The 26,011-nt window shown below is 40.2% G+C and overlaps 1 protein-coding gene across 3 annotated transcripts in view; it reads left to right on the top strand.

Annotated features, from left to right (window-relative positions):
• HIBCH (3-hydroxyisobutyryl-CoA hydrolase) overlaps positions 1–26,011 on the top strand; it is a 107,912-nt gene that overhangs the window by 18,971 nt on the left and 62,930 nt on the right. For all 3 annotated transcript variants that reach the window (XM_043894389.1, XM_043894387.1, XM_043894388.1), the window contains 4 exons: positions 6,108–6,248; positions 8,024–8,108; positions 13,249–13,329; positions 24,506–24,558. In XM_043894389.1, the coding sequence (XP_043750324.1) occupies positions 6,108–6,248; positions 8,024–8,108; positions 13,249–13,329; positions 24,506–24,558 (360 nt within the window). The remainder of the gene's footprint in view (positions 1–6,107; positions 6,249–8,023; positions 8,109–13,248; positions 13,330–24,505; positions 24,559–26,011) is intronic.

The following is a 26,011-nucleotide window of genomic DNA, read 5'->3' on the forward strand; positions in this document are numbered from 1 at the left end:
TCGGGCTGGGGCAAGCGAAGCTGGCAAGATAACAGAGTTTGGGATAGGTTATAGTCTGGTAACTAGTAGTTAGCCTGTTAGCGTTCCATGGATGCTGGGAAAAGATATGAAACTCTTGAGTTAGAGATGGAGAACATCATTATTAGTGACCAAACAAGCAGCATTGAGCTTCAGGTTAGTTATGGTTCCCCTTGCTCCCCAAGCCCCACGGGTGGGAAAAGGCCCAAATGAATGAGTTCATATGCAGTGAGTTGCATTACAAGACAGTGCTACTGAATTTGGGGGGAACCTGCCAGTCTGTAGCATGCTGTAAGCAAGCTACTGTCTGTCCCAGAGGGACACTTTACTTTTTCTTCAAAGTTTCTCACAGCAAATACAAATCTGAAAAATGACCCAGGAGCAGAGCAGTCAGGCCCTTGGATACATGACACACACAGCAGTAACGTGCAGGGAAACCTCAGAACCTGCTGTGGGTGGCTTCTCCCAACAGCCCGTCAGGTCACTGCAGATGCAGTTAGTTAAAAAGAGGTCATACTGGAGGAGGAAGTACTGGAGTAATGCAGTATCACTTGTTCCGTCGCTAAGTCATGTCTGACTCTGCGACCCCGTGGACTGCCGCACGCCAGGCTCCTCTGTCCTCCGCTTGTCCTTATAGAAAGGGAAAAGTTGGAGATACACACAGGAGAGTGCCACGTGAATATTTGGAGTTAGGCTGTGACAAGCCGGGGAATTGTCAGAAGCTGGGAGAGAGGCCTAGGACAGGTCCTTGCCTAGTGACTTCAGTGGAGGTTTGGTCCTGCTGACGCCTTGATCTCAGCCTTCCAGTCTCCACACAATAAATTTCTGTTTAAGCCGAGGCTTAGTCTGTGGGGCTTTATTACAACAGCCCTAGCAAAGGAATATGGTTACCATGTTACAGTTGTCAAAATTAAGAACATTGCAACATTAGTATTAGTATTAATTTTGGACTTTGGATGTCACCAGTTTCTCCCTTAATTTTCTTTTCCAGAATCCAGTACAGGATGTCACATGGCTTTTCTTTGTCGTGTCCTCTTAGTCTTCCAGTTTGTGCACTTTATCAGTCTTCCCTTATTTTTCGTGACCATGGCAGCTAGGAGGAGCACTGTCAGGTCGCCTGTAGAATAGTCTCTAATCTTGGCTTGCATCTGTTGTTTCTGTTTGTTTTTTAATAACTAGACTGCAGTTAAAAGTTTTTGGAAAGAATATTACAAGGGAAAGCCCCCTTCTCATCACATATCAGGGACTATGCCTCAGAGTACAGGACATCCTCATGAAAGCTGGTGATGCTGACCGTTATCATGTAGTTAAGGTGGTGATGCTGACCGTTATCATGTAGTTAAGGTGGTGATGCTGACCGTTATCATGTAGTTAAGGTGGTGATGCTGACCGTTATCATGTAGTTAAGGTGGTGATGCTGACCGTTATCATGTAGTTAAGGTGGTGATGCTGACCGTTATCATGTAGTTAAGGTGGTATTTGTCAGCAGCAGCAGCAGCAGCTGGTAAAGAATCCGCCTGCAATGCCAGAGACCCCGTTTCGATTCCTGAGTCAGGAAGATCCGCTGGAGAAGGGATAGGCTACCCATTCCAGTATTCTTGGGCTTCCTTGGTGGCTCAGCTGGTTAAGAATCGGCCTGCAATGTGGAAGACCTGGGTTCGATCCCTGGGTTGGGAAGATCCTCTGGAGAAGGGAAAGGCTACCCCCTCCAGTGTTCTAGCCTGGAGAATTCCATGGACTGTATAGTCCATGGGATCACAAAGAGTCGGATGCAACTGAGCGACTTTCACTGCTCTCTGAAGTTACCGTTTTTTACCCTTTTCTACTCTGTGTTTTGGAAGCATGTCGGTAAGTTGAGGGTGAGGGGGACTACACTTTACCTTCTGGAAGAGGGATTTCCATAAATTATTTAAATTCTTCTGTGGGTGAGATCATCTCATCTCTCCCACTGATTTTTTAAAAAAAATATTTATTCCATTTTTATTTGGCTGCATGGGGTCTTAGTTGTGGTACACAGGATCTTTGATCTTCATTGTGGCATGCCAGATTTTTAGTTGCAGCTTGTGAACTCTTAGTTGCAGCATTTAGTATCTAGTTCCCTAACCAACTTTGCAAGAAATGTTCCCTTGGTATCTCTAATTTTCTTGAAGAGATCTCTAGTCTTTCCCGGGAATGGTATGGACCTAATAGAAGCAGAAGATATTAAAAAGAGGTGGCAAGAATACACAGAAGAACTATACAAAAAAGATCTTAATGACTCAGACAACCATGATGGTGTGATCACTCAACTAGAGCCAGACATCCTGGAATGCGAAGTCAAGTGGGCCTTAGGAAGCATCACTACAAACAAAGCTCGTGGAGGTATGGAATTCCAGTTAGCACTTTCAAATCCTAAAAGATGATGCTGTGAAAGTGCTGCACTCAATATTCCAGCAAATTTGGAAAACCCAGCAGGGGCCACAGGACTGGAAAAGGTCAGTTTTCATTCCAGTCCCAAAGAAAGGCAATGCCAAAGAATGTTCAGACCACCACACACTTGTACTCATTTCACATGCTAGTAAAGTAATACTCAAAATTCTCCAAGGTAGTCTTCAACAGTATGTTAACCATGAACTTCCGGATATTCAAGCTGGATTTAGAAAAGGCAGAGGAACCAGCAGTAAAATTGCCAACATCTGCTGGGTCATCGAAAATGCAAGAGAATTCCAGAAAAACATCTCCTTTGCTTTATTGACTATGCCGAAGCCTTTGACTGTGTGGATCACAACAAACTGTGGAAAATTCTGAAAGAGATGGGAATACCAGACCACCTGACCTGCCTCCTGAGAAACCTGTATGCAAGTCAAGAAGCAACAGTTAGAACTGGACATGGAACAACAGACTGGTTCCAAATTGGGAAAGGAGTACATCAAGACTGTATATTGTCACCCTGCTTATTTAGCTTATATACAGAGTAAATCATGCAAAATTCTGGGCTGGATGAAGCACAAGCTGGAATCAAGATTGCTAGGAGAAATATCAACAATCTCAGATATGCAGATGACACCACCCTTATGGCAGAAAGTGAAGAGGAACTAAAGAGCCTCTTGATGAAAGTGAAAGAGAGTGAAAAAGCTGGCTTAAAACTCAACATTCAAAAAACTAAGACCATGGCATCTGGTCCCATCACTTCATGGCAAATAGATGGGGAAACAGTGGAAACAGGGACAGATTGTTTTTCTGGGCTCCAAAATCAGTGCAGATAATGACTGCACCCGTGAAATTAAAAGACACTCGCTCCTTGGAAGAAAAGCTTTGACCAACCTAGCAGCATATTAAAAAGCAGAGACATTACTTTGCTGACAAAGGTCCGTCTAGTCAAAGCTATGGTTTTTCCAGAAGTCATGTATGGATGTGAGAGTTGGACTATAAAGAAAGCTGAGTGCCAAAGAATTGATGCTTTTGAACTGTGAAGTTGGAGAAGACTCTTTAGAGTCCCTTGGACAGCAAGGAGGTCCAGCCAGTCCATCTTAAAAGAAATCAGTCCTGAATATTCATTGGAAGGACTGATGCTGAAGCTGAAACTCCAGTACTTTGTGAAGTATCTTTTTATCACTATATTCTTTTGTGCATCACGCTTTTAATGTTGTGGCCCATTAATCCTTAATGTTTGGAAGGCACTGAGTCATACACCAAGGGTATGGTCCTTATAAGTGCTCCTGTCCCTTCTCTGGGGATGGGTTGCCTTTCCCCTACTTTTCCTTTGACTCCTGTTCCTTTTCTCCAACTCTGGGTGGTAAACACTAAGATCAGTAGGCTGTGGTTTTGCAACGCTTCTCCCTTGGGATTAAGGTTATTTTGTAAACCTCTATCCTATTTCCCCACTGTGGAAGCGCTCCCCTAGAACCTGGTTTTGAAGCCTTCCTCTCTCCCCTGCAGAGTTAGCCCTTTGCTCTGTTTGGAAGATGAGGGAGGGGATTTTGCTGTGCTTGATGTTTCCCTCCCCCAGCCACCCCCACACAGGGGAGCTTTCTCCAGTCTTCCCTGGGAGAACCTGATTGGTTTCCAGGAGGAAGAGCCGGCAAGAGTAGGAGCTCCCCCATGAATGTGACCACTCCCCCCCCCCCCCCGCCATCCCCCCAGGAACTTCATACTATCAGTTTGCCCACACTGACCTCTCAGTTCAGCTCAGTTGCTCAGTTGTATCCAACTCTTTGCAACCCTGTGGACTGCAGCATGCAGGGTTCCCTGTCCATCACCAGCTCCTGGAGCTTGCTCAAACTCATGTCCATTGAGTCAGTGACTTGCCCTCTAGCAAGTCATTAAACATTCTAGTTAATCTTCCTTAGGGCTTCTGCCTGAGGTAAGCAAATATACTGGTCCTGCACCTCCCTGACGGAGAAGGCAATGGCACCCCACTCCAGTACTCTTGCCTGGAAACTCCCATGGACGGAGGAGCCTGGTAGGCTGCAGTTCATGGGGTCTCAAAGAGTCGGACACGACTGAGCGACTTCACTTTCACTTTTCACTTTCATGCATTGGAGAAAGAAATGGCAACCCACTCCAGTGTTCTTGCCTGGAGAATCCCAGGGACGGGGGAGCCTGGTGGGCTGCCGTTTATGGGGTCTCACAGAGTCGGCCACGCCTGGAGAGACTTGGCAGCAGCACACCTCCCTGCAGACACCTCTGTCTCCAGACTTTATTATGGGACTGTTTGCCCTCTGACCTCCTGTATCTGATTGAGTTCATCAAAAGCCATTAATTTGCAGTCTCTTCCCCCTTTTGTCTTGTTAGAAGGTCAGAAGGTGCATCTTTTCAGTCTCAGCATCTCTGAGCTAGAACCAAATAGTAGTCTTAAGATTGTCTCTGATATTAGGCGGTAATTTATGTTGTTGTTCAGTGAAACTTTTTTTTTTTTTTTGGACTGGCAAGTCTGACTTGTTTTAAGTAAAAAAGAAATTTAGTGTGGAGAGATGAAAATTTATTAATACTTGTATGTAGCATGTTGTATAATATGAAAACTTTTATCTGTATTACTTTAAAATTTAGAATGATGTAGGTATCTGAAAACTGCAACTCTTTTGGTCTATCATCTGTTTTTTTGTCTGAGTAAGGGTTTAATCAAGGAAGTAGAACCAGTGAGTATTGAAGGGGAGCAAAATGCGCCACCCCAAGATGTGGCACTTGCCTCACTCAGCGTGGTGTGTGAGGCCCTTCTTGTTGTTTAGTCGCTCGGTCGTGCCCGACTCTTTATGACCCCATGGGCTATATATAGCCCACCAGGCTCCTCTGTCCCTGGGATTTCCCAGGCAAGAATACTGGAGTGGGTTGCCGTTTCCTCCTCCAGGGGATCGTCCCAATCCAGGGATCGAACCTGAGTCTCCTGTGTTGGCAGATGGATTCTTTACCACTGAACTGCCTGGGAAGCCTGGGTGAGGCCCTATGACCTTCTGTATAGGCATGTTCTTCACTACTTCTGTATATGATCTTGTAATCTCATTCTATTATCTGGCCTTAAAGCACTTTTTCTGCCTACTTTCCTGTCATTTTCTCAGTCAGCCTTTATTCCACCCCTGTTTAACAACTTAATATTTCCAGATAATCATTGTTCATGTTTTAGCATGTTCTACTCTCCAGGATTTTCACTTCTTTTTTTCTTCGGGTACATCAAGGTCCAGCTCAAATATCATTGTTTTTTCTTTTTTCCCAGTTGTTGTTAGCTACTATAGTAAGAATTACTTGCCCTCTATATTCATCTTTGATTTCCAAGTACCTAACATATTGCTTGGTATACAGTAATAAAGGGTTAAGAGTATTTCATAGTCCAAGAAATTGTAGGACTGGGTTCTAATCAATTCACTAAGTTTACTCAAATAAAAATTAAGAGATTTAAGAGGTATATGTCGTTTGCTTTGGAACTGTTTATCTACAGTGTGTAATTTTAGATGTGTAATAATTTGTGTAATAATTTGTCAGATGTACCAAGTTGTCCGTTTGATTAGCTGCTCTTAACGTTGTGTGAAAGATTTTCATTTAATGTGTGTTTTGATGTTGACGCGTGACAAAAGCTTAATGAATTTTATCCTAAAGTTATTCTTTTGTTTACACAGAAAATGTCTAATCACACAGATGCAGCAGCAGAAGTCCTGTTGGAAAGAAAAGGTTGTGCAGGAGTGATAACACTGAACAGACCAAGGTTTCTGAATACACTGACTCTTAATATGATTCAGCAGATTTACGCACAGCTAAAGGTTTGTCGTTTTCTTCAAGCAGTCATGTGGATCGTTTTAAAAGTGTGTCTTTATAGACCTTTCCTAGTGTTTCCTCGCACAGAGTCACTTGGTGTATGGGCGCAGTGCCCAAGCCCCATTGTTTCTGGAGCCCTCAATTCTTTCCTTAGTGATTGTTCTGGCACATCCCTAGTGACGAGAGTTCATTGCTGCATGAGACATTCTCTTCCACTTACATGGCTCCAAGTTCTGGTGGCTCAGACAGTAAAGAATCTGCCTGCAATGCAGAAGACCTGGGTTCGATCCCTGGGCTGGGAAGATGCCCTGGAGGAGGGCATGGCAACCCACTCCAGTATTCTTGCCGGGAGCATCCCCATGGACAGAGGAGCCTGGTGGGCTACATTCCATGGGGTCGCAAAGAGACACGACTGAGTGACTAAGCACACACAAGTTTTTTCTTACATTCTGCCGCTCTTCATTTTTCCAGCCTTTTGACCAGTAATATTGGTTCTGCCTCTTGGGTCATGAGTATACACATATAGTCTGCTTCTATATGACAACTTTTTTGGTGGGAAGATGACAGTTTTTGAAGTGCTTGTCCAGCCTTTTCTTGGAGAAGGCCTTAAGCTTTCCTATTCTAAGAAAACTGCATGGTGTAGTGGAAAAACATGACTTAGTCACACTACCTGGGTTTGAAATTTTGAATTTCTATTTATTAACTGTATAGATTGAGAATATTATTCTGTGTTCCATTTTCCTCAGCTGTGAAACAGGGATGGTAATTCATAGAGTTATTGTAAAGATGAAGTGAAATAGTATACCTGATACACTTGGCCACATAGGGGTTAAAGATGAGTTCTCCCCTGCTCACCAGTTCGTTAATTCTTCATTTGATGAGTCTCTTCCATTCTTCTTTATCTGTTTGGGCCACCTTATAATATGTACTTAACTGTGATATAGAGGAATAAATCAGGTGTTCCAGGTTAAAGTGGAAGAAAGGTAGAAACTTCCATGTTAGAATACCATATTTCTATTAATGTGATCCAGTATTGTGTTAACCTGTTGGACAACCACCTCTTCCCAGGTACATCTCTTCTTTATCTTGTATACTTTCATTCTCTAGTGTAGAACTCATGGAACCCCGGTTAATTCTTCTGACTCTGGTAAACTAATTTTTTATTTAGTCCATTGTTCTAGCCTTTTCAGTATCCATTAGGTCTTGATTCTTTCATCCTGCTTATTTATTAGCTGTCCTTACCAACCCCAAAACACTTCCAGATTTGATCAGGAGAAGTGTTTCCACTCTGTTAATTTACAAATTTGTCAGTAGGACAGAGCCTTTATCACCACAGTAGAAAGATTACTGCTGTTTATCTGCAATCTCTGGGCTGATTTGTTTATCAGATTTATAAGCTTATGTAACATAATATTATTAGGCCCATATTTTTTTCACCTTGGTATCAAAATTGTCATTATCAAATATGGATCACAAAATGTACTCATTTAGCAACTTTGGAATAGCCTTTAATTTATATCAGAAAAAAAAATGAAGTTAGAATCCATTCTTCTGGATATGCTTTATAAAGCTTATGCTTTGTATATATTCATATATGTCTATATATACACATGTGTTTATGTGTATATGGATATATATCATTCATTTAAAAAATTTTTTTTTATTGAAGGATAATTGCTTTACAGAATTTTTTGTTTTCTGTCAAACCTCAATATGAATCAGCCACAGGTCATGAGTTTGTGTTTATAATATGCTTATACCATCTTTTACATTTGACTAGAAGTGGGAACAAGATCCAGAAACTTTCCTGATCGTCATAAAGGGAGCTGGTGAAAAGGCTTTCTGTGCTGGAGGTGATATCAGAGGTAAAAACGTTTCTCCCTTTCACCTAAATACTTTATTTCCCCTGAATCATCTTGAACAAAATGTCTAGTTTTTGGTCTGTGAATTCACTTTTTATTTTTGAATAGCTCTTATTAAGCAGCCCAGTTTATCACAGGGATGCATGCAAGCGTGCTCCGTCGCTCAGTCGTGTCTGACTCTTTGTGACCCCATGGACTGTAGCTCACCAGGCTCCTCTGTCCATGGAATTCTCCAGACAAGAACACTGGATTGGATTGCTGTTCCCTCCTTCAGGGGATCTTCCCAACCCAGGGACTGAACCCACATCTCCTGCATTGAAAGGCAGATTCTTAACCACTGAGCCACCTGGGAAGCCCTTTCTTTAGGCAGTTTGCCAGAAATGCTTCCTGGTTGTAACTCAGCTTCCTCTCCCTAAACACTCATAGGCCTGACAATCTGGCTATGTTGAGTACTTGCCATTCTCCAGATATAACATACTCTTATATATATCTATGACTTTGTGCTTTCCCACTGTTCATGATCCCAAAGCAAGGATGCACTTAATTATAGTATTTATCCTATTTATATTATCAATGTTTTTATGTTTAAATACACATGTTGAGGTAGACAAAAAGGTTAATTTTCCTTATCTTGCTAATTATTTAGGTCAGTCTGTACACATTTAACAATTAAAGACAAGAGAGAAGAAATGTTGAGTTTGTAGGCTCCTGGGATTGTTTTTTTTTTTTTTAGTGTTTTATTTTTTTATATTTGATTTTTTTGTATTGTGTTAAGATGATGTTAGGGTTATTCTGTTTACCAAATTTATTATTTTATGTAAACCATTACATTTGTAATAGAAAGAAACAAGCTTGATTCAGGACATAATTTCAAATATCTATTAAAGGAACTGAATCTTAAAACCTCACTTTAAAATTTTCAGCTGCTTAGACTGTTTTAAAAAAATTCAGTTTTGGCTGTGCTGGGTCTTTGTTGCTGTGGGCTTTCTCTAGCTGCCGTGAGCAGGGGCTGCTCTCCAATTGTGGTGCTGGGGCTTCTTGCGGTGGCTTCTCATTGCAGAGCATGAGCACTAGGGCATGCGGCTTCAGTAGTTCTGCACATGGGCTCAGAAACTGTGGTTCTTGGGCTCTAGAGTAGTTCTTGTGCCTCAGTAGTTGCGGCACACTGGCTTAGTTGTCCCACCGCATGTGGGATCTTCCCAGGCCAGAGATCAAACTGATGTCCTTTGCATAGTGAAAGTGTGAGTTGCTCAGTCATGTCTGACTCTTTGTGATCCTATGGACTGTAGCCCACCAGGCTCCTCTGTCTGTAGAGTTCTCCAGGCAAGAATACTGGAGTGGGTAGCCATTCCTTTCTCCAGGGGATCTTCCTGACCCTGGGAGAGAACCCAGGTCTCTCCTACACGGTAAGCAGATTCTTTATTGTCTGAGCCATCAGAGAAGTCCTAGACTGACTTGTTAACTGGATTGTTTTTGAATTTATTGTTTTGCTACGACTGAAGCATTTTTAAAACCCTGTTCTTCAGCCTAGAATTAACTTTTGCTCTAGAGTTGGGCCTTTGATCCTGTTGGTTTACAAATGAGCAGAGTGCTGATTTTAGCACCTTCTATTTTTGCCCATGAATTTCAACTTTATATTGCTGTTTGGAAATACATTTACAAATTCTAGAATTATTCTCATTTACATGTATTAAGTAACAGATTTCAATTCCAAGAAATGTAGTGTCTTTAAACATTATAGTCCAAGACAGTGAGCATTCTGAAAAAAATTTTTAAATGATATTACTAAAATGTCATTTAATTTATATGGAACTGTTAATAATTGATTAGAATAAGATTAGAAGGCAGCCTCAGAGGATTTCTGAGGTAAAAGAGATTTATTTCACCAGCAATACAATTTGCACTCCTTTTCTTTTAGAATTGGTAAGAAATGAAAAAAGATAATAGGTAAGAGCTTTAGGGATTTTATCAGTGAAAGCCTCAGAATGAGGCTCAAATCAAACCTTTTTTAAAATTTTTATCTTTTTAATTTCACTTTTAATGATCAAGTAAGTAATTAATTTGGCTGCACTGCATGGCGTGTGGGTAGTTCCCTGACCAGGGGTTGGACCTGGGCCATGACAGTGAACTCTGACTCCTAATCACTGAACCACCAGGGAGTTCCCAATCATTTAAAAAAAACAAAAAAAAAACAGGAAAAGAAGTCACTATTTGGTTGGAACATTTTGAAGGAAGCTGTATCAGTTCTGAAGTTTGTCTAAAAATCTAATAGTCACCAATTTTTATGTAGCTCTTTCCCATAAAAGAAGAAACATGTATATATATTTAGTTTATATTTTAGTAGGTAATTTTCATGGAGAAGAAAATGGCAACCCACTGCAGTATTCTTGCCTAGAGAATCCTGTGGACAGAAGAGCCTGGTGGGCTGCTGTCCATAGGGCCGCACAGAGTCAGACATGACTGAAGCGACTTAGCATGCATGCATGCATTGGAGAAGGAAGTGGCAGCCCACTCCAGTGTTCTTGCCTGGAGGGTCCCAGGAACAGAGGAGCCTGGTGGGCTGCCGTCTATGGGGTCGCACAGAGTCGGACACGACTGAAGCGACTTAGCAGCAGCAGCAGCAGCAGGTAATTTTCATAGGACTTAAAGACAGGAAAAGCATATGCACTTGGTAGTATGTGGAAGAGAGTTTTGATGGCAGTTTTGACATTGACTATAGTGAGAGTGTAATGGATGTGAACACTGGATAATAGAAAATTGCAACAGAAATGAAACCATTTGATTTTAACGTCCTTATTTATTAATATCCATGAAAATATAATAAGAATATTACTATCTTATTTACCTCTTGAGCCTCACCTTTTACCATTCTCCTTTAGTCTTTTAAAACTACTTCTTTTTCTTTACTTATTTCTTGATTTTATTCTTTCTTGCCTGCTTGCCTTTGTAGGTACTCCTTTGTCTACTCAGAGCCCCCAACCCCCCACTGCCATCATTTTCTAGGAAACCCTTACCTATTGTTCACATTTGGCTCAGATGTCTCTCTTCTGGAAAGCCTTCTTTTAATCATATCTCTTCTGCTTCCATTCCTGTCGCATCCTAACCTTAGAGTGGGCATAGCAAAGGGAGTATATTTTAATTGTCTGTTTTACTAGTCTGAACTCCAGGCAGCTGTCTTATAACAACACTGAAAATAGCGTATGGTACCTAGTAGATGTGCCGGGGTCCAGCCTCGGCAGGATCCAGGGGATACCCTCAGGATGAACGGCGTCGGCGAGAGATAGAAGACATGTGAGACCAGCCTTGATAGGGCCAAGTCTGAGAGAGAGAGAGAGAGAGAGAGAGAGAGAGAGAGAGAGAGAGAATGACCAGATGGGGGTGCAGAGAGTCTGGAAGAGTCTGGCAATGCTTTATTTTTTACCATAGCTTTTATACCCTAAGTTAGTACATTTCTAAGGGGAAGATAGCTTAACATTACGTCAGCTTGTCCTTCACGAAACCAGGGTGTTTTCTGCATACTTCTTTGTTTATGAGGGTCTTGTACATTATCTTCTGGCCGTGGGGCCTATTAACATTTTATGCAGGTCAGGTGAATGTAAACCTATTTTCTGTTTCTATGGTGACCTTAACTGAAAGGTAGCAGTCTCATAGGGAAATAGTACAGAGTAGAATTATATCCTTGTTAATACAAAAATTAATCCTTCTGCAAAAGTTGTCAGTTGCATTTATCTAAGAAGTTTACCCCATACTGACTCTGCGACTTTGGTGAGGCAGCTTCTGCCTAGCACTCCTGGCTGACGATTAACAACCATCTCATTGTTACCACACTAGGGCTAAGTCCTTGTTTCTCTAGATCTTTAACTATATTAACAATGGTTTCTATAACACAACCTTAGCACATTAAAAGCAAAAACACAGCAAGCAAAACACAGCAAGCAAAACACAGCAAGCAAATCTCAACCCAATAACCACCTATAGAATAATTTTTCTTGTTTTCTAATAGGACTCCTTTACCCCTTAAAAAGGCTCTGTGTCTATTAGGGCTTTTATATAATCAGGTTCTTTACGCTATTTTATGATTAGGATATTATAAGCAATCACGCATATTAGTACCAAGCGCATAAATGCATTTGGCTGACAAACTACCAGCAAAGGAGCTTAAATTAAAACACTCCTTTCACCCTAAATAATCTCATAAAATACCACCACCCAAAAAACTTATAGATTAAAGTTCTAAATTGATTCTTATTTGGAAAGAAATCTGGGAAGGCCTTCTGCCTATGTTACAGAAATTAGGGAGTAGTCTATTAAAGCAAGCATCAGAAGAACAGATACCATCTTTAAGGTGAGCGCCGGGGTCAGCTTTGGGGCAGCTTTTCAGAATCCCTGAAAACCTGATCCGTCTTGCCCGTCAGGCTTTCTCCCCATGACCTTGTCATGGGTGGGATCTCGTGAGCTAGCCTTTTCGGAATCCTTGAAAACCTGATCCGCCTTGCCCGTCAGGTTTTCTCTCTCATGACCTTGTCATGGGTAGGATCTCGTGAGCTGGCTCCCGGCATAGATGCTCAACAAATGTTCCGTGAAATGAATATGGAGGAAGTATTTAACTAGTTAGAATATACAGAACTCTATGTGTGCATTTATTTCTTTGTGTGTACACGTATAATGTACTTTTTTTTGGCCGTGCTGCACAGCTTGTGGGATCTTAGTTCCACCACCAGGGACTGTGCCCCTTGCAGTGCAAGTGTGGAGTCCTAACCACTGGACTTCAGGGAATTCCCTGTATAATGTATTTGTGTTAAGATATGTTGCCAAAGAAAACATATATCCAGCAAATGTTTATTCAGGTGCCATAGAAAATAGCCAAAATTATATGCATTTGGTACCAATATATAACTTATAATTTATAACACCTTGTAAGTTGTTCTAAATAAGAATTTTTGCCTTGAAGTTTTGACATTAGACTATGGATTTGGGGCTGACTATAATATGTCTGTGGCATGGGTGACTTCAGAAGCTTAAGAAACCATTCTAGACTTTCCCCTTGGTACTTTCTATCACAGTGTTTTAAATTTACCTGACTATATTGACTGGAAAACACTTTTTTATATTTGTAATCCTTTTTTCTTTTCTCATATTTTAGCACTCTCAGAAGCTAGAAATACAAACCAGAAAATGCTTCAAGATTTATTCCGAGAGGAATATATTCTGAACAACGCCATTGGTATGTGTGCTCTGCTGAGAGCTTTGAAAATGGAATAAAGACAAAAGCTGCATAGAATGAGTTATTAAAATGTAGTCAGCACTCTTTATTTAGTCTTTTATATACTTTGTGACAGAAATGAACTCAATTAGTCTGACTGCTCAGTTCAGTCACTCAGTCGTGTCTGACTCTTTGCGACGGTGAAGACTGCATCACGCCAGGCTTCCCTGTCCATCACCAACTCCCAGAGCTTGTTCAAACTCATGTCCATTGAGTCGGTGATGCCATCTAACCATCTCATCCTCTGTCGTCCCCTCCTCCTCCTGCTTTCAATCTTTCCCAGCATCAGGGTCTTTTCCATGGAGCCAGTTCTTTGCATCAGGTGGTCAAAGTATTGGTGGCTCAGCTTCAGTATCAGGCCCTCCAATGAATATTCAGTGTTGATTTACTTTAGGATGGACTGGTTGGATCTCCTTGCAGTCCAAGGGACTCTCAAGAGTCTTCTCCAACTTCACAGTTCAAAAGCATCAATTCTTCAGCACTCAGCTTTCTGTATGGCCCAACTCTCATATCCGTACATGATAACTGGAAAAACCATACCTTTGATTAGATGGGCCTTTCTTGGCAAAGTAATCATGAACAAAGCTAGTGGAGGTGATGGAATTCCAGATGAGTTATTTCAGATCCTAAAAGATGATGCTGTTAAAGTGCTGCATTCAAAATGCCAACAAATTTGGAAAACTCAGCAGTGGCCACACGACTGGAAAAGGTCAGTTTTCATTCCAGTCTCAAAGACAGGCAATGCCAAAGAATGCTCAAACTACTGCACAAATGCACTCATCTCACACGCTAGTAAAGTAATGCTCAAAATTCTCCAAGGTAGGCTTCAATGGTATGTGAACTGTGAACTTCCAGATGTTCAAGCTGGTTTTAGAAAAGGCAGAGGAACCAGAGATCAAATTGCCAACATCCGTTGGATTATTGAAAAAGCAAGAGAATTCCAGAAAAACATCTACTTCTGCTTTAATGATTATGCCAAAGCCTTTGACTGTGTAGATCACAACAAACTGTGGAAAATTCTGAGAGATGGGAATACCAGACCACCTGACCTGCCTCCTGAGAAATCTGTATGACAGTCAAGAAGCAACAGTTAGAACTGGACATGTAACGACAGACTGGTTCCAAATTGGGAAAGGAGTACATCAAGGCTGTATATTGTCACCCTGCTTATTTAACTTATATGCAGAGTACATCATGCGAAATGCTGGGCTGGATGAAGCACAAGTGAATCAAGATTGCCGGGAGAAATATCAATAACCTCAGATATGCAGATGACACCACCCTTATGGCAGAAAGCAAAAAGGAACTAAAGAGCTTCTTGATGAAAGTGAAAGAGGAGAGTGACAAAGCTTGCTTAAAACTCAACATTCAGAAAACTAAGATCTTGGCATCAGGTCCTATCACTTCATGGCAAATAGATGGGTAAACAATGGAAACAGTGACAGACTTTATTTTTTGGGGTTCCAAAATCACTGCAGATAATGACTCTAGCCATGAAATGTCTTTTAATGCCTGCTTCTTGGAAGCAAGCATTGCTCCTTGGAAGAAAAGCTATGACCAACCTAGACAGCATATTCAAAAGCAGAGACATCACTTTGCCGACAAAGTCTGACTGCTCATTCCAGACAATTCACACTTTATTACTAAATGGGCTTCCCTGGTGGCTCAGATGGTGAAGAATCTGCCTGCAATGAAGGAGACCCAGGTTCTGTCCCTCGTTTGGGAAGATCCCTTGGAGAAGGGAATGGCTGCCCACTCCAGTATTCTTGCCTGGAGAATTCCATGGACAGAGGAGCCTGTTTTGGACTACAGCCAGGTTTAGCTACTGTTTGCCCTACAATCAACATGGAATCATGGATTCTGATCATATGGTTGGGTTTCTTGGAAAACAAAAAAATAGGGTCCCAGTTTTCTCTATAAAATGAAGTATCATTTCCTAATTCCTGAGAAACTCTGGGATGAAATTTCTTTATAGTCATCATTCCAGATTTCATTGGAAGTGAAGTAGTAGTTACTTTTATCTAGCATGTGTTTCAAATGTTAAATTACAGTGGATAATACAGTGAATACTTGTATACCCACCAGCTCAGAATGAATAGACCTGTATATTTTATTTTTGTTTGATGTTTTGAAACTTATTTAAGTTAAATAGAATACTAAGAATTTTTAAAATTATTGTCCAATCTGCTTCGTTGCTCACTTGAGTGCCATTTCTTTCTCCAGAAGCAGCCTGATCCCTCCTCAGAAGGAACCATTGCCATTAATTTTTAACACATCTGATTAGGCTATACTTTATATTTTTACTACATGTTTGTGAACAAAAGTAGTATTACTTCATGTTTTTGAACTTTTCATAAGTACTTTCTTACTGCGTATGCCAAAAGTTTTTTTAATAGCATGGAATGTACTCTTCTATATTATTCAGCTACCCAGTATTATTTATCTATTTGACATTAATGGATATTTTAGATTATTTCAAATTTTTATTAATACAGATTGTTACATCCTTATATGTAAATCCTTGGTGCCCAGGTGCAAAAGTTTCTAGAAATAACAGAAGCCAAATGGATGGATCATACTTTATACCTCTTCAATATGTTTCCATATTCCTCTCCAAAGTACAAGACTTTTTTCTGCATGTCATTGCTATCATTTGTTTGTTTTTAAACTTTGCATGCTTGATATCTTATTGTGGTTTTAATTTGTGCATCATTGTAAGTGCATGAGGCAGAAGGTGTTTTATGTTAATCGTTTAGATTTTCTTTTCAGTTTCATCCTTTGTTTTTCTTTCTTATGGATTGTGTTTTTCTTAATTGATTTTATAGGTCTTTATGTATTCCGAATTCTCTGCTTTGGTAGATTATGTGTGTTATAAACACACTTCTCTCAGTCTGCTACTTTATCTTTTCATATATACAAGTTTTTGTTTGAGATGAAATGTATGCATTCTTTTCCTTTATGATTTGTGTTCTTTTGCACTAAAAAAAATACAATAACATGGGAGTGTTTAAGATGTTCTTTTATATCTTCTTTTAATAGTTTGTTTTTTATACTCTAAGTCCTTAATGTACTTGGAATTTTTTTTGCATGTGACATAATCTAACTTTTATTTTCTTTTTAGAAAACTAGATGTGTAATGTCTCTGACTGAATAGGCCTTGTCTTCCTCACTGGTTTTAACGACACTTCTATCATATATCAAGTTCTTCTTTGTGATCAGAACTGTTTCCGGACAACTTTATTCACTGGTCTGTTTGTACTTATGATGAAACTATAGTGTCAAAATTATTATAGCTTTGAGATACGTCTCTATGTGGTAGGACAAGTTACCCTTGTTTTCTTTTAGGGTTGTCTTGGCTACTCTTGGACTTGATTTTCCAAATGGACCTTAAAATTATTTCGATGTTTAGTAAACTTATGCAGACATCACCGTAAACCAGTTTTAGCACATTTTCATCAGATTGACTTTCATGTCCTTTCACGTTTTGTAATTTTCTCTATAAAGATCTTGCTGATAAAAATATTTTTTAAAGTGTTATTCTTAAATAGTTTATGTTATGTTACTTGTTACATTTCCTAATTGACTATTTTGAGCATATAGAAATATTTTTGATTTTAGTATTTTGTTTTTATAACCAGCAACCCTGCTGAAATTTGTTGCTAGTTCTATAGATGTTTCTGTAGATTATCTTGGCTTTTCTATATAGGCAGTTCTACCCTCTGCACGTGACTTTCCCCCATCTCTTTCCAGTCCTTATATTTATGACTTTTCTTGTTACCTTTGGTTAGAACCTCTGTTATAATACTGAATGATTGTAGTGTTGTCTTATTTCTGATGTACATGGGAAAGCTTTTAAAATTTCATTCTTTAGTATAATCTTTTTGTAGACACTCTTTCACCAAGTTACAGACATTATCTCTATTCCAGAGTTGTTCGGGGTACTTTCTTTTGTTTGTTCAATTGCAATGGTCCAGTACTTGAGCATCCACTTTTTCTGACTTCTTTCTCTTCTCTCCTGGGCAGGAACTTCCTGACTCCCAGTATCAGCAGATAGTTTTCCTAGCTCTGTTTTACAAACCACATAGCTCTTATTACTGTAAGGCTTTATGTACGCAGCTCATTGCATGTTCTGTGTGGCCTAGAATTTGTTCCTGACTCAGAACAGACACACACACCTTTACTCATAGTCTTTGGCTGTAGCTTCCACACAGCTATTAACTTTGAGTTTCTTGTATGTTTCTGGCACTTGGGGATTTTCCTTGTTTGGCTTTGAACTTGGATATACATTGAAAAAATTTTTTTTCTAGAATTTCAGTGTCTTTAAAGTAGCAGTGGGGAAAGGGGGCTGTTTTCCAATTTAACTAAATGAGCCACTTTTAGTGGAGCTCTCATTTCTTTAATAATCTGTAAAATTATACAGATCAGATTCACTTAGAATGTTTTATTCATTCTAAAAATTCCTGCCAGTGCTGTCCAACAGTACTTCCTGCAGTGATGAAGATATTCTGCTTCTGTGCCATGTAATATGGCCACTGCTAGTCACACGTGACTAACAAGCACTTGGAATGGGGATACTTGTGATCAATAAGCCTAAATTTACCTTCGTTTAATTGTAATTAATTTAACTACAATTGGCTGTTGGCTGGTATATTAGTGCAGTTCTATACTAAATAAAAGAGGGGAGAAAACCTCTAGTTTGAAAAGAGTTTGGTAAAATATTAATATACAAGAGAAAGCCTTGCAGATGTAATTTCTGTACATTATAATGACCTATCTTAATCATTAAGGAATTTGACAAATTTTGGCCTTGTGTCTTGCATCAGTTAGCTTTTAATACTTTATAACTAAAATATATGCATCTGTAGCTGAAATGGTGTATTTGTATGTATCTCCACCCCAATCAATAGAGACATTAGTTTCCATTGTTTCTAGGGAATTATAGTTAAAAATTGAGGGCTATGGACATGCTTGTGTATGTGAAGTTAGAATTGTAGTTTGGTGGCTCATTTGGTAGGTTGGGAATATTTACAGAATTGCTAGATGGATCAAAACTGAAGTTTAATATTGGTCTTTGGTAAGGAAGTTAGATTGGCAACAAGCTGCAGTAGAAGTACAGTGATGAATGTGTTTATGTTGTAGGTAACTCCCTCTCTCGGAGGAAGGAAAAACAAAAAAGGGAAAGGAGTGGAGTAACAGTTTGCAGAATTTTTGAGCTGGAAGGAACTTCTGAGGCAAGTCTCATTTAATAGATGAGAAAACTTATCTATGTATCATATACATGATATACAAATGTATGATAGGCATGTATACATATAGCTTATGTGTGTATATTTGTATACAAATGTGTACACATATGGAAATGCTAGTATATAAGTTTAGGTGAGACATCACCTTGCCAACAAAGGCCCGTATAGTCAAAGCTGTGGTTTTTCCAGTAGTCATGTACGGATGTGAGAGCTGGATCATAAAGAAGGCTGAGAGCTGAATTGATGCTTTCGAACTATGGTGCTGGAAGACTCATGAGAGTCCCTTGGACAGGAGGAGATCAAACCAGTCCATCCTAAAAGAAGTGAACCCTGAAAAATTGGAAGGACTGATGTTGAAGCTGAAGCTCCAATACTTAGGCCACCTGATGTGAAGAGCCAACTCACTGGAGAAGACCCTGATTCTGGGAAAGATTGAGAGAAGGAGAAGAGGGTGGCAGAGGATGAGATGGTTCATTTCAGTCACTCAGTCGTGTCTGACTCTTTGTGACCCCATGGACTGCAACTTGCCAGGCTTCCCTTTCCATTACCAACTCCCAGAGTTTGCTCAAACTCATGTCCATTGAGTAGGTGATGCCATCCAACCATCTCATCCTCTGTCGTCCCCTTCTCCTCCTGCCTTCCATCTTACCCAGTGTCAGGGTCTTTTCAAAGAGTCGGTTCTTTGCATCAGGTGGCCAAAGTATTGGAGCTTCAGCATCAGTCCTTCCAATGAATATTCAGGACTGATTTCCTTTAGGATTGACTGGTTGGATCTCCTTGCAGTCCAAGGGACTGTCAGTAGTCTTCTCTAACACCACAGTTCAAAAGCATCAATTCTTCAGTGTTCAGCTTTCTTTGGGGTCCAACTCTCACATCCATACCTGACTACTGGAAAACTATAGCTTTGACTAGACAGACCTTTGTCAGCAAAGTAATATCTCTGCTTTTTAGTATGCTGTCTAGGTTGGTCATAGCTTTTCTTCCAAGAACCAAGCATCTTTTAATTTCATGGATGTAGTTACATATGCAGTAATTTTGGAGCCACCAAAATAAAGTCTATTATTGTTTCCATTGTTTCCCCCTCTATTTGCCATGAAGTGATAGGACCGGATGCTGTGATCTTCGTTTTTTGGATGCTGAGTTTTAAGCCAGCTTTTTCACTCTCCTCTTTCACTTTCATCAAAAGGCTCTTTAGTTCCTTTTTACTTTCTGCCATAAGGGTGGTGTCATCTGCATTTCTGAGGTTATTGATATTTCTCCTGGCATCTTGATTCCAGCTTGTGCTTCATCCAGCCCAGCATTTCATATGATGTTCTCTACATATAAGTTAAATAAGCAGGGTGACAATATACAGACTTAACATACTCCTTAACCAGTTTGGAACCAGTCCATTTTTCCATGTCCAGTTCTAACTGTTGCTTCTTGACCTGCATACAGATTTCTCAGGAGACAGGTCAGGTGATTTGGTATTCCCATCTTTTGAAGAATTTTCCAGTTTGTTGTGATCCACACAGTCAAAGGCTCGAGCTTTGTCAATGAGGCAGAAGTAGATGTTTTTATGGAACTCTCTTGCTTTTTCGATGATCCAGTGGATGTTGACAATTTGATCTCTGGTTCCTCTGCCTTTTCTAAATCCAGCTTGAATATCTGGAAGTTCTTGGTTCACGTACTGTCTCAGCTTAGCTTGGAGAATTTTGAGCATTATTTTGCTAGCGTATGAGATGAGTGCAACTGAGTGCTAGTTTGAACATTCTTTGGCATTGCCTTTCTTTGGGATTGGAATGAAAACTGACCTTTTCCCGTCCTGTGGCCACTGCTGAGTTTTCCAAATTTTCTGGCATATTGAGTGTACCACTTTAACAGCATCATCTTTTAGGACTTGAAATAACTCAGCTGAAATTCCATCACTTCCACTAGCTTTGTTCGTAGTGATGCTTCCTAAGGCCCACTTGACCTCGCACTCCAGGATGTCTGGCTCTAGGTGATACCATCATGGTTATCTGGGTCATGAAGATCTTTTTTGTATAGTTCTGTGTATTCTTGCCACCTCTTCTTAATATCTTCTGCTTCTGTTTGCTCCATACTGTTTCTGTCTTTTACTATGCCTGTCTCTGTGTGAAACGTTCCCTTGGTATCTGTAATTTTCTTGAAGAGATCTCTAGTCTTTCCCATTCTGTTGTTTTCCTCTATTTCTATGCATTGATCGAGGAAGGCTTTCTTATCTCTCCTTGCTATTCTTTGAAACTCTGCATTCAAATGGGTATATCTTTCCTTTTCTCCTTTGCCTTTTGCTTCTCTTCTCTTCTTAGCTATTTGTAAGGCCTCCTCAGACAACCATTTTGCCTTTTTGCACTTCTCTTTCTTGGGGATGGTTTTGACCACAGCCTCCTGTACAATGTCATGAACCTTTCTCCATAGTTCTTCAGGCACTGTCTCTCCGATCTAATCCCTTGAGTCTATTTGTCACTTCCACTGTGTAATCATAAGGGATTTGATTTAGGTCATACCTATATATACCATTGAATGGCCTAGTGGTTTTCCCTACTTTCTTCAATTTAAATCTGAATGTTGCAATAAGGAGTTTATGATCTGAGCCACAGTCAGCTCCCAGTCTTGTTTTTGCTGACTGTGTAGAGCTTCTTCATCTTGGCTGCAAAGAATATAATCAATCTGATTTCGCTATTGACCATCTGGTGATGTCCATATGTAGAGCTGTTGTTGTGTATGGAAGAGGCTGTTTGCTATGATCAATGCGTTCTCTTGGCAAAACTCTGTTAACCTTTGCCCTGCTTCATTTTGTACTCCGAGGCCAAACTTGCCTGTTGCTCCAGGTATCTCTTGACTGCCTGCTTTTGCATTCCAGTTCCCTATGATGAATAGGACATCTTTTTTTTGGTGTTAGTTCTTGAAGGTCTTGTAGGTCTTCATATAACTGTTCAGCTTCGGCTTCTTCAGCGTTAGTGGTTGGGGCATAGATTTGGATTACTGTGATATTGAATGGTTTGGCTTGGAAACAAACAGATCATTCTGTCATTTTTGAGATTGCACCCAAGCACTAAATTTTGGTCTCTTTTGTTGACTGTGAGGGCTACTCCATATCTTTTAAGGGATTCTTGTCCACAGTTCATCTTCCAGTGTCATATTTTTACCTTCTCATACTGTTTTTGGGGTTCTTAAGGCAAGAAGACTGAAGTGGTTTGCCATTCCCTTCTTCAGTGGACCACATTTTGTCACTGGAGAGATGGTTAGATAACAGCATTAATGTCCATGAGTTTGAGCAAACTGGGAGACAGTGAAGGACAGGGAAGTCTGGCATGCTGCAGTTCATGGGGTTGCTAGAGTTGGACACGACTTAGCGACTGAACAACAACAACAGTAAGGATTTAATACCAACATATATATTGAATATTGTTGAACTGCCAGTTAATGACAAAGCAGAGGCTAAAATCTGGGTCTTCTCACTCTCAGTCCATGCTTTTTTTTCTCAGTCCATGCTTCTCTTTATATCCAGATGCTTCTTTAGATGCATAAAAAACAAATGATGTTCTTTAAAATACAGCTGTGTTAGATAACACATGACTTATGACAGTACAGTGGAAGTGAGAGATAGATTTAAGGGACTAGATCTGATGGACAGAGTGGCTGATGAGCTATGGACGGAGGTTCGTGACATTGCACAGGAGACAGGGATCAAGACCATCCCCATGGAAAAGAAATGCAAAAAGGCAAAGTGGTTGTCTGAGGAGGCCTTACAAATAGCTGTGAAAAGAAGAGGAGCGAAAAGCAAAGGAGAAAAGGAAAGATATTCCCATTTGAATGCAGAGTTCCAAAGAACAGCAAGGGTAGATAAGAAGGCCTTCCTCAGTGATCAATGCAAAGAAATAGAGGAAAACAACAGAATGGGAAAGACTAGAGATCTCTTCAAGAAAATTAGAGATACCAAGGGAACATTTCATGCAAAGATGGGCACAATAAAGGACAGAAATGGTATGGACATAACCGAAGCAGAAGATATTAAGAAGAGGTGGCAAGAATACACAGAAGAACTGTACAAAAAAGATTTTCACAACCCAGATAATCACTCACCTAGAAGCAGACATCCTCGAATGTGAAGTCAAGTGGGCCTTAGAAAGCATCACAATGAACAAAGCTAGTGGAGGTGATGGAATTCCAGTTGAGCTATTTTAAATCCTGAAAGATGATGCTGTGAAAGTGCTGCACTCAATATGCCAGCAAATTTGGAAGACTCAGCAGTGGCCACAGAACCGGAAAAGGTCAATTTTCATTCCAATCCCAAAGAAAGGCAATTCCAAAGAATGCTCAAACTACCACCCAGTTGTACTCATCTCACATGCTAGTAAAGTGATGCTCAAAATTCTCCAAGCCAGGCTTCAGGAACACATGAACCATGAACTTCCAGATGTTCAAGCTGGTTTTAGAAAAGGCAGAGGAACCAGAAACCAAATTGCCAACATCTGCTGGATCATCGAAAAAGCAAGAGAGTTCCAGAAAAATATCTATTTCTTCTTTATTGACTATGCCAAAGCCTTCGACTGTGTGGATCACAACAAACTGTGGAAAATTCTTCAAGAGATGGGAATACCAGACCACCTGACCTGCCTCTTGAGAAACCTGTATGCAGGTCAGCAAGCAACAGTTAGAACTGGACATGGAACAGACTGGTTCCAAATAGGAAAAGGAGTACGTCAAGGCTGTATATTGTCACCCTGCTTATTTAGCTTTTTTGCAGAGTACATCATGAGAAACGCTGGGCTGGATGAAGCACAAGCGAATCAAGATTGCCGGGAGAAATATCAATAACCTCAGATATGCAGATGACACCACCCTTATGGCAGAAAGTGAAGAGGACCTAAAAAGCCTCTTGATGAAAGTGAAAGGGGAGAGTGACAAAGTTGGCTTAAAGCTCAACATTCAGAAAACTAAGATCATGGCATCTGGTCCCATCACTTCATGGGAAATAGATGGGGAAACATTGGAAACAGTGTCATATGTTATTTTTTTGGGCTCCAAAATCACTGCAAATGGGGATTGCAGCCATGAAATTAAAACATGCTTACTCCTTGGAAGGAAAGGTATGACCAACCTAGATAGCATATTAAAAAGCAGAGACATTACTTTGCCGACAAAGGTCCATCTAGTCAAGGCTATGGTTTTTCCAGTAGTCATGTATGGATGTGAGAGTTGAGCTGTGAAGAAAGCTGAGCACCGAAAAATTGATGCTTTTGAACTGTCGTGTTGGGGAAGACTCTTGAGAGTCCCTTCGACTGCAGTGAGATCCAACCAGTCCATCCTGAAGGAGATCAGTCCTGGGTGTTCATTGGAAGGACTGATGCTGAAGCTGAAACTCCAATACTTTGGCCACCTCATGCGAAGAGCTGACTCATTGGAAAAGACCCTGATGCTGGGAGGGATTGGGGGCAGGAGGAGAAGGGGACGACAGAGGATAAGATGGCTGGATGGCATGACCTACTCAATTGACATGAATTTGAGTAAACTCCGGGAGTTGGTGATGGACAGGGAGGCCTGGCATGCTGCGATTCACGGAGTCGCAAAGAGTTGGACACGACTGAGCGACTGAACTGAACTGAACTGTGTTAGATATACATTCATGACTTATAAGGGAAACATTGTTTTTCTCAATAGCTGAATTATATGGGCTTTCATTTGTTTCAAATTGAGGTATTGAGTTATTTAATAACAATGAATAGCTGATTAGGATCGTATATGAATATGTGTTTTAAAAAATATGTTTGTATTATAAGCTTTGTATTTAGTCTACTTGATATTTCACAGTTTATGTAACATGTGATTTTTGGAAAAATCAAATGTATTTTAAACATTGTAACTAATTACAACTCCATTTCTTTTAGATTCTTGCCAGAAACCGTATATTGCACTTATTCATGGAATTACAATGGGTGGGGTAAGTAGCCTGCTCACTCTCATCATTGTTATGTGAGTGGTATTCAAAAAAAGTTGATTGTTAAGCAGAAGTGAGATGATGAATGTAATACAATAGAACTTGTTGAAACAAAATCATATTTGGAGACTTGCAGGTTTGGGATGTAATATTTGCTTCATTCAGAAGACTATGTTATATGCTATTTCTGCTTCTTAAATTAGTAAGTTTTTTTAGTTGACAGATGGGCTTCCCTGATAGCTCATTTGGTAAAGAATCTACCTGCAGTTCAGGAGACCCCAGTTTGATTCCTGGGTGAGGAAGATCCAGTGGAGAATGGGATAGGTTACCCTCTCCAGTATTCTTGCGCTTCCCCTGTGACTCAGCTGGTAAAGAATTCACCTGCAATGCAGGAGACCTGGGTTCGATCCCTGGTTTGGGAAGATCCCTTGGAGAAGGGAAAGGCTACCCACTCCAGAATCTGGCCTAGAGAATTCCATGGACTATATAGTCCATGGGGTCGCAAAGAGTGGGACACGACTGAGTAACTTTCACTTCGCTTTAGCTGACAAAAATGACTGAGTCTTTTTTCTTATGTAGAGCCCTTTTTCTGCTTACAAGTGAACTGATTGCTTTCAACAGTTTCATGAAAGAAATTGGAATGTTGAGGTTTTTTTAGACTCTATAGGATGTAGTTACCTAGATTATATCTACTGCACAAAATCTCACCTTAGTGAAAGTGTTTGGATACTTTATAGTGAAATGAAGTCACTCAGTCGTGTCCGACTCTGTGACCCTATGGACTGTGGCCTACCAGGCTTCTCCGTCCATGGGATTTTCCGGACAAGAGTACTGGAGTGAGTTGCCATTTCCTTCTCCAGGGGATCTTCCTGACCCAGGAATCGAATCCGGGTCTCCTGCATTGCAGGCAGACGCTTTAAGGTCTGAGCCACCAGAGAAGAAAGTACATTTCTGTCAATTGACACACCTTTTAATAACACAGATGCAAAATAAATAAGTCTTAGATGTCACTTTCCTTGAATAGCTTTATAAGGAGTTGGAGAAGACATGAAATAATTACAGAAGAACTGTTCAAATGTATGACACTGACAAAGACGAACTTTTAAAGTGAGAAGTCACACTGGGTCTTTATGGCAGGAAAAGAGGGTTTAAGAAGGTAGGAAGCTGGAGGGTGAAATTTCAGTGTTTGAACTTGTTAAGTGTTTCAAAGGTTTTGTCATTGGGAAAAGTCTCCCTTCTAGGAAAACCACACACTAGATGAGGTCTCTTGGGCATTTGGAATTGCTCAGATTTTTAAAAAATTTATTTTATTGAAGTATAGTTGATTTATACTGTGTTAATTTCTGCTGTACAACAGAGTGATTTAGTTATACACATATGTACATTCTTTTTCATATTCTTTTCCATTACGGTTTATCATAGGATATTGAGTATAGTTCCTGTACCATACAGTGGA

Source organism: Cervus elaphus, chromosome 33, assembly GCF_910594005.1.
Source record: "Cervus elaphus chromosome 33, mCerEla1.1, whole genome shotgun sequence".
In the NCBI taxonomy this organism is placed as follows: Eukaryota; Metazoa; Chordata; class Mammalia; order Artiodactyla; family Cervidae; genus Cervus; species Cervus elaphus.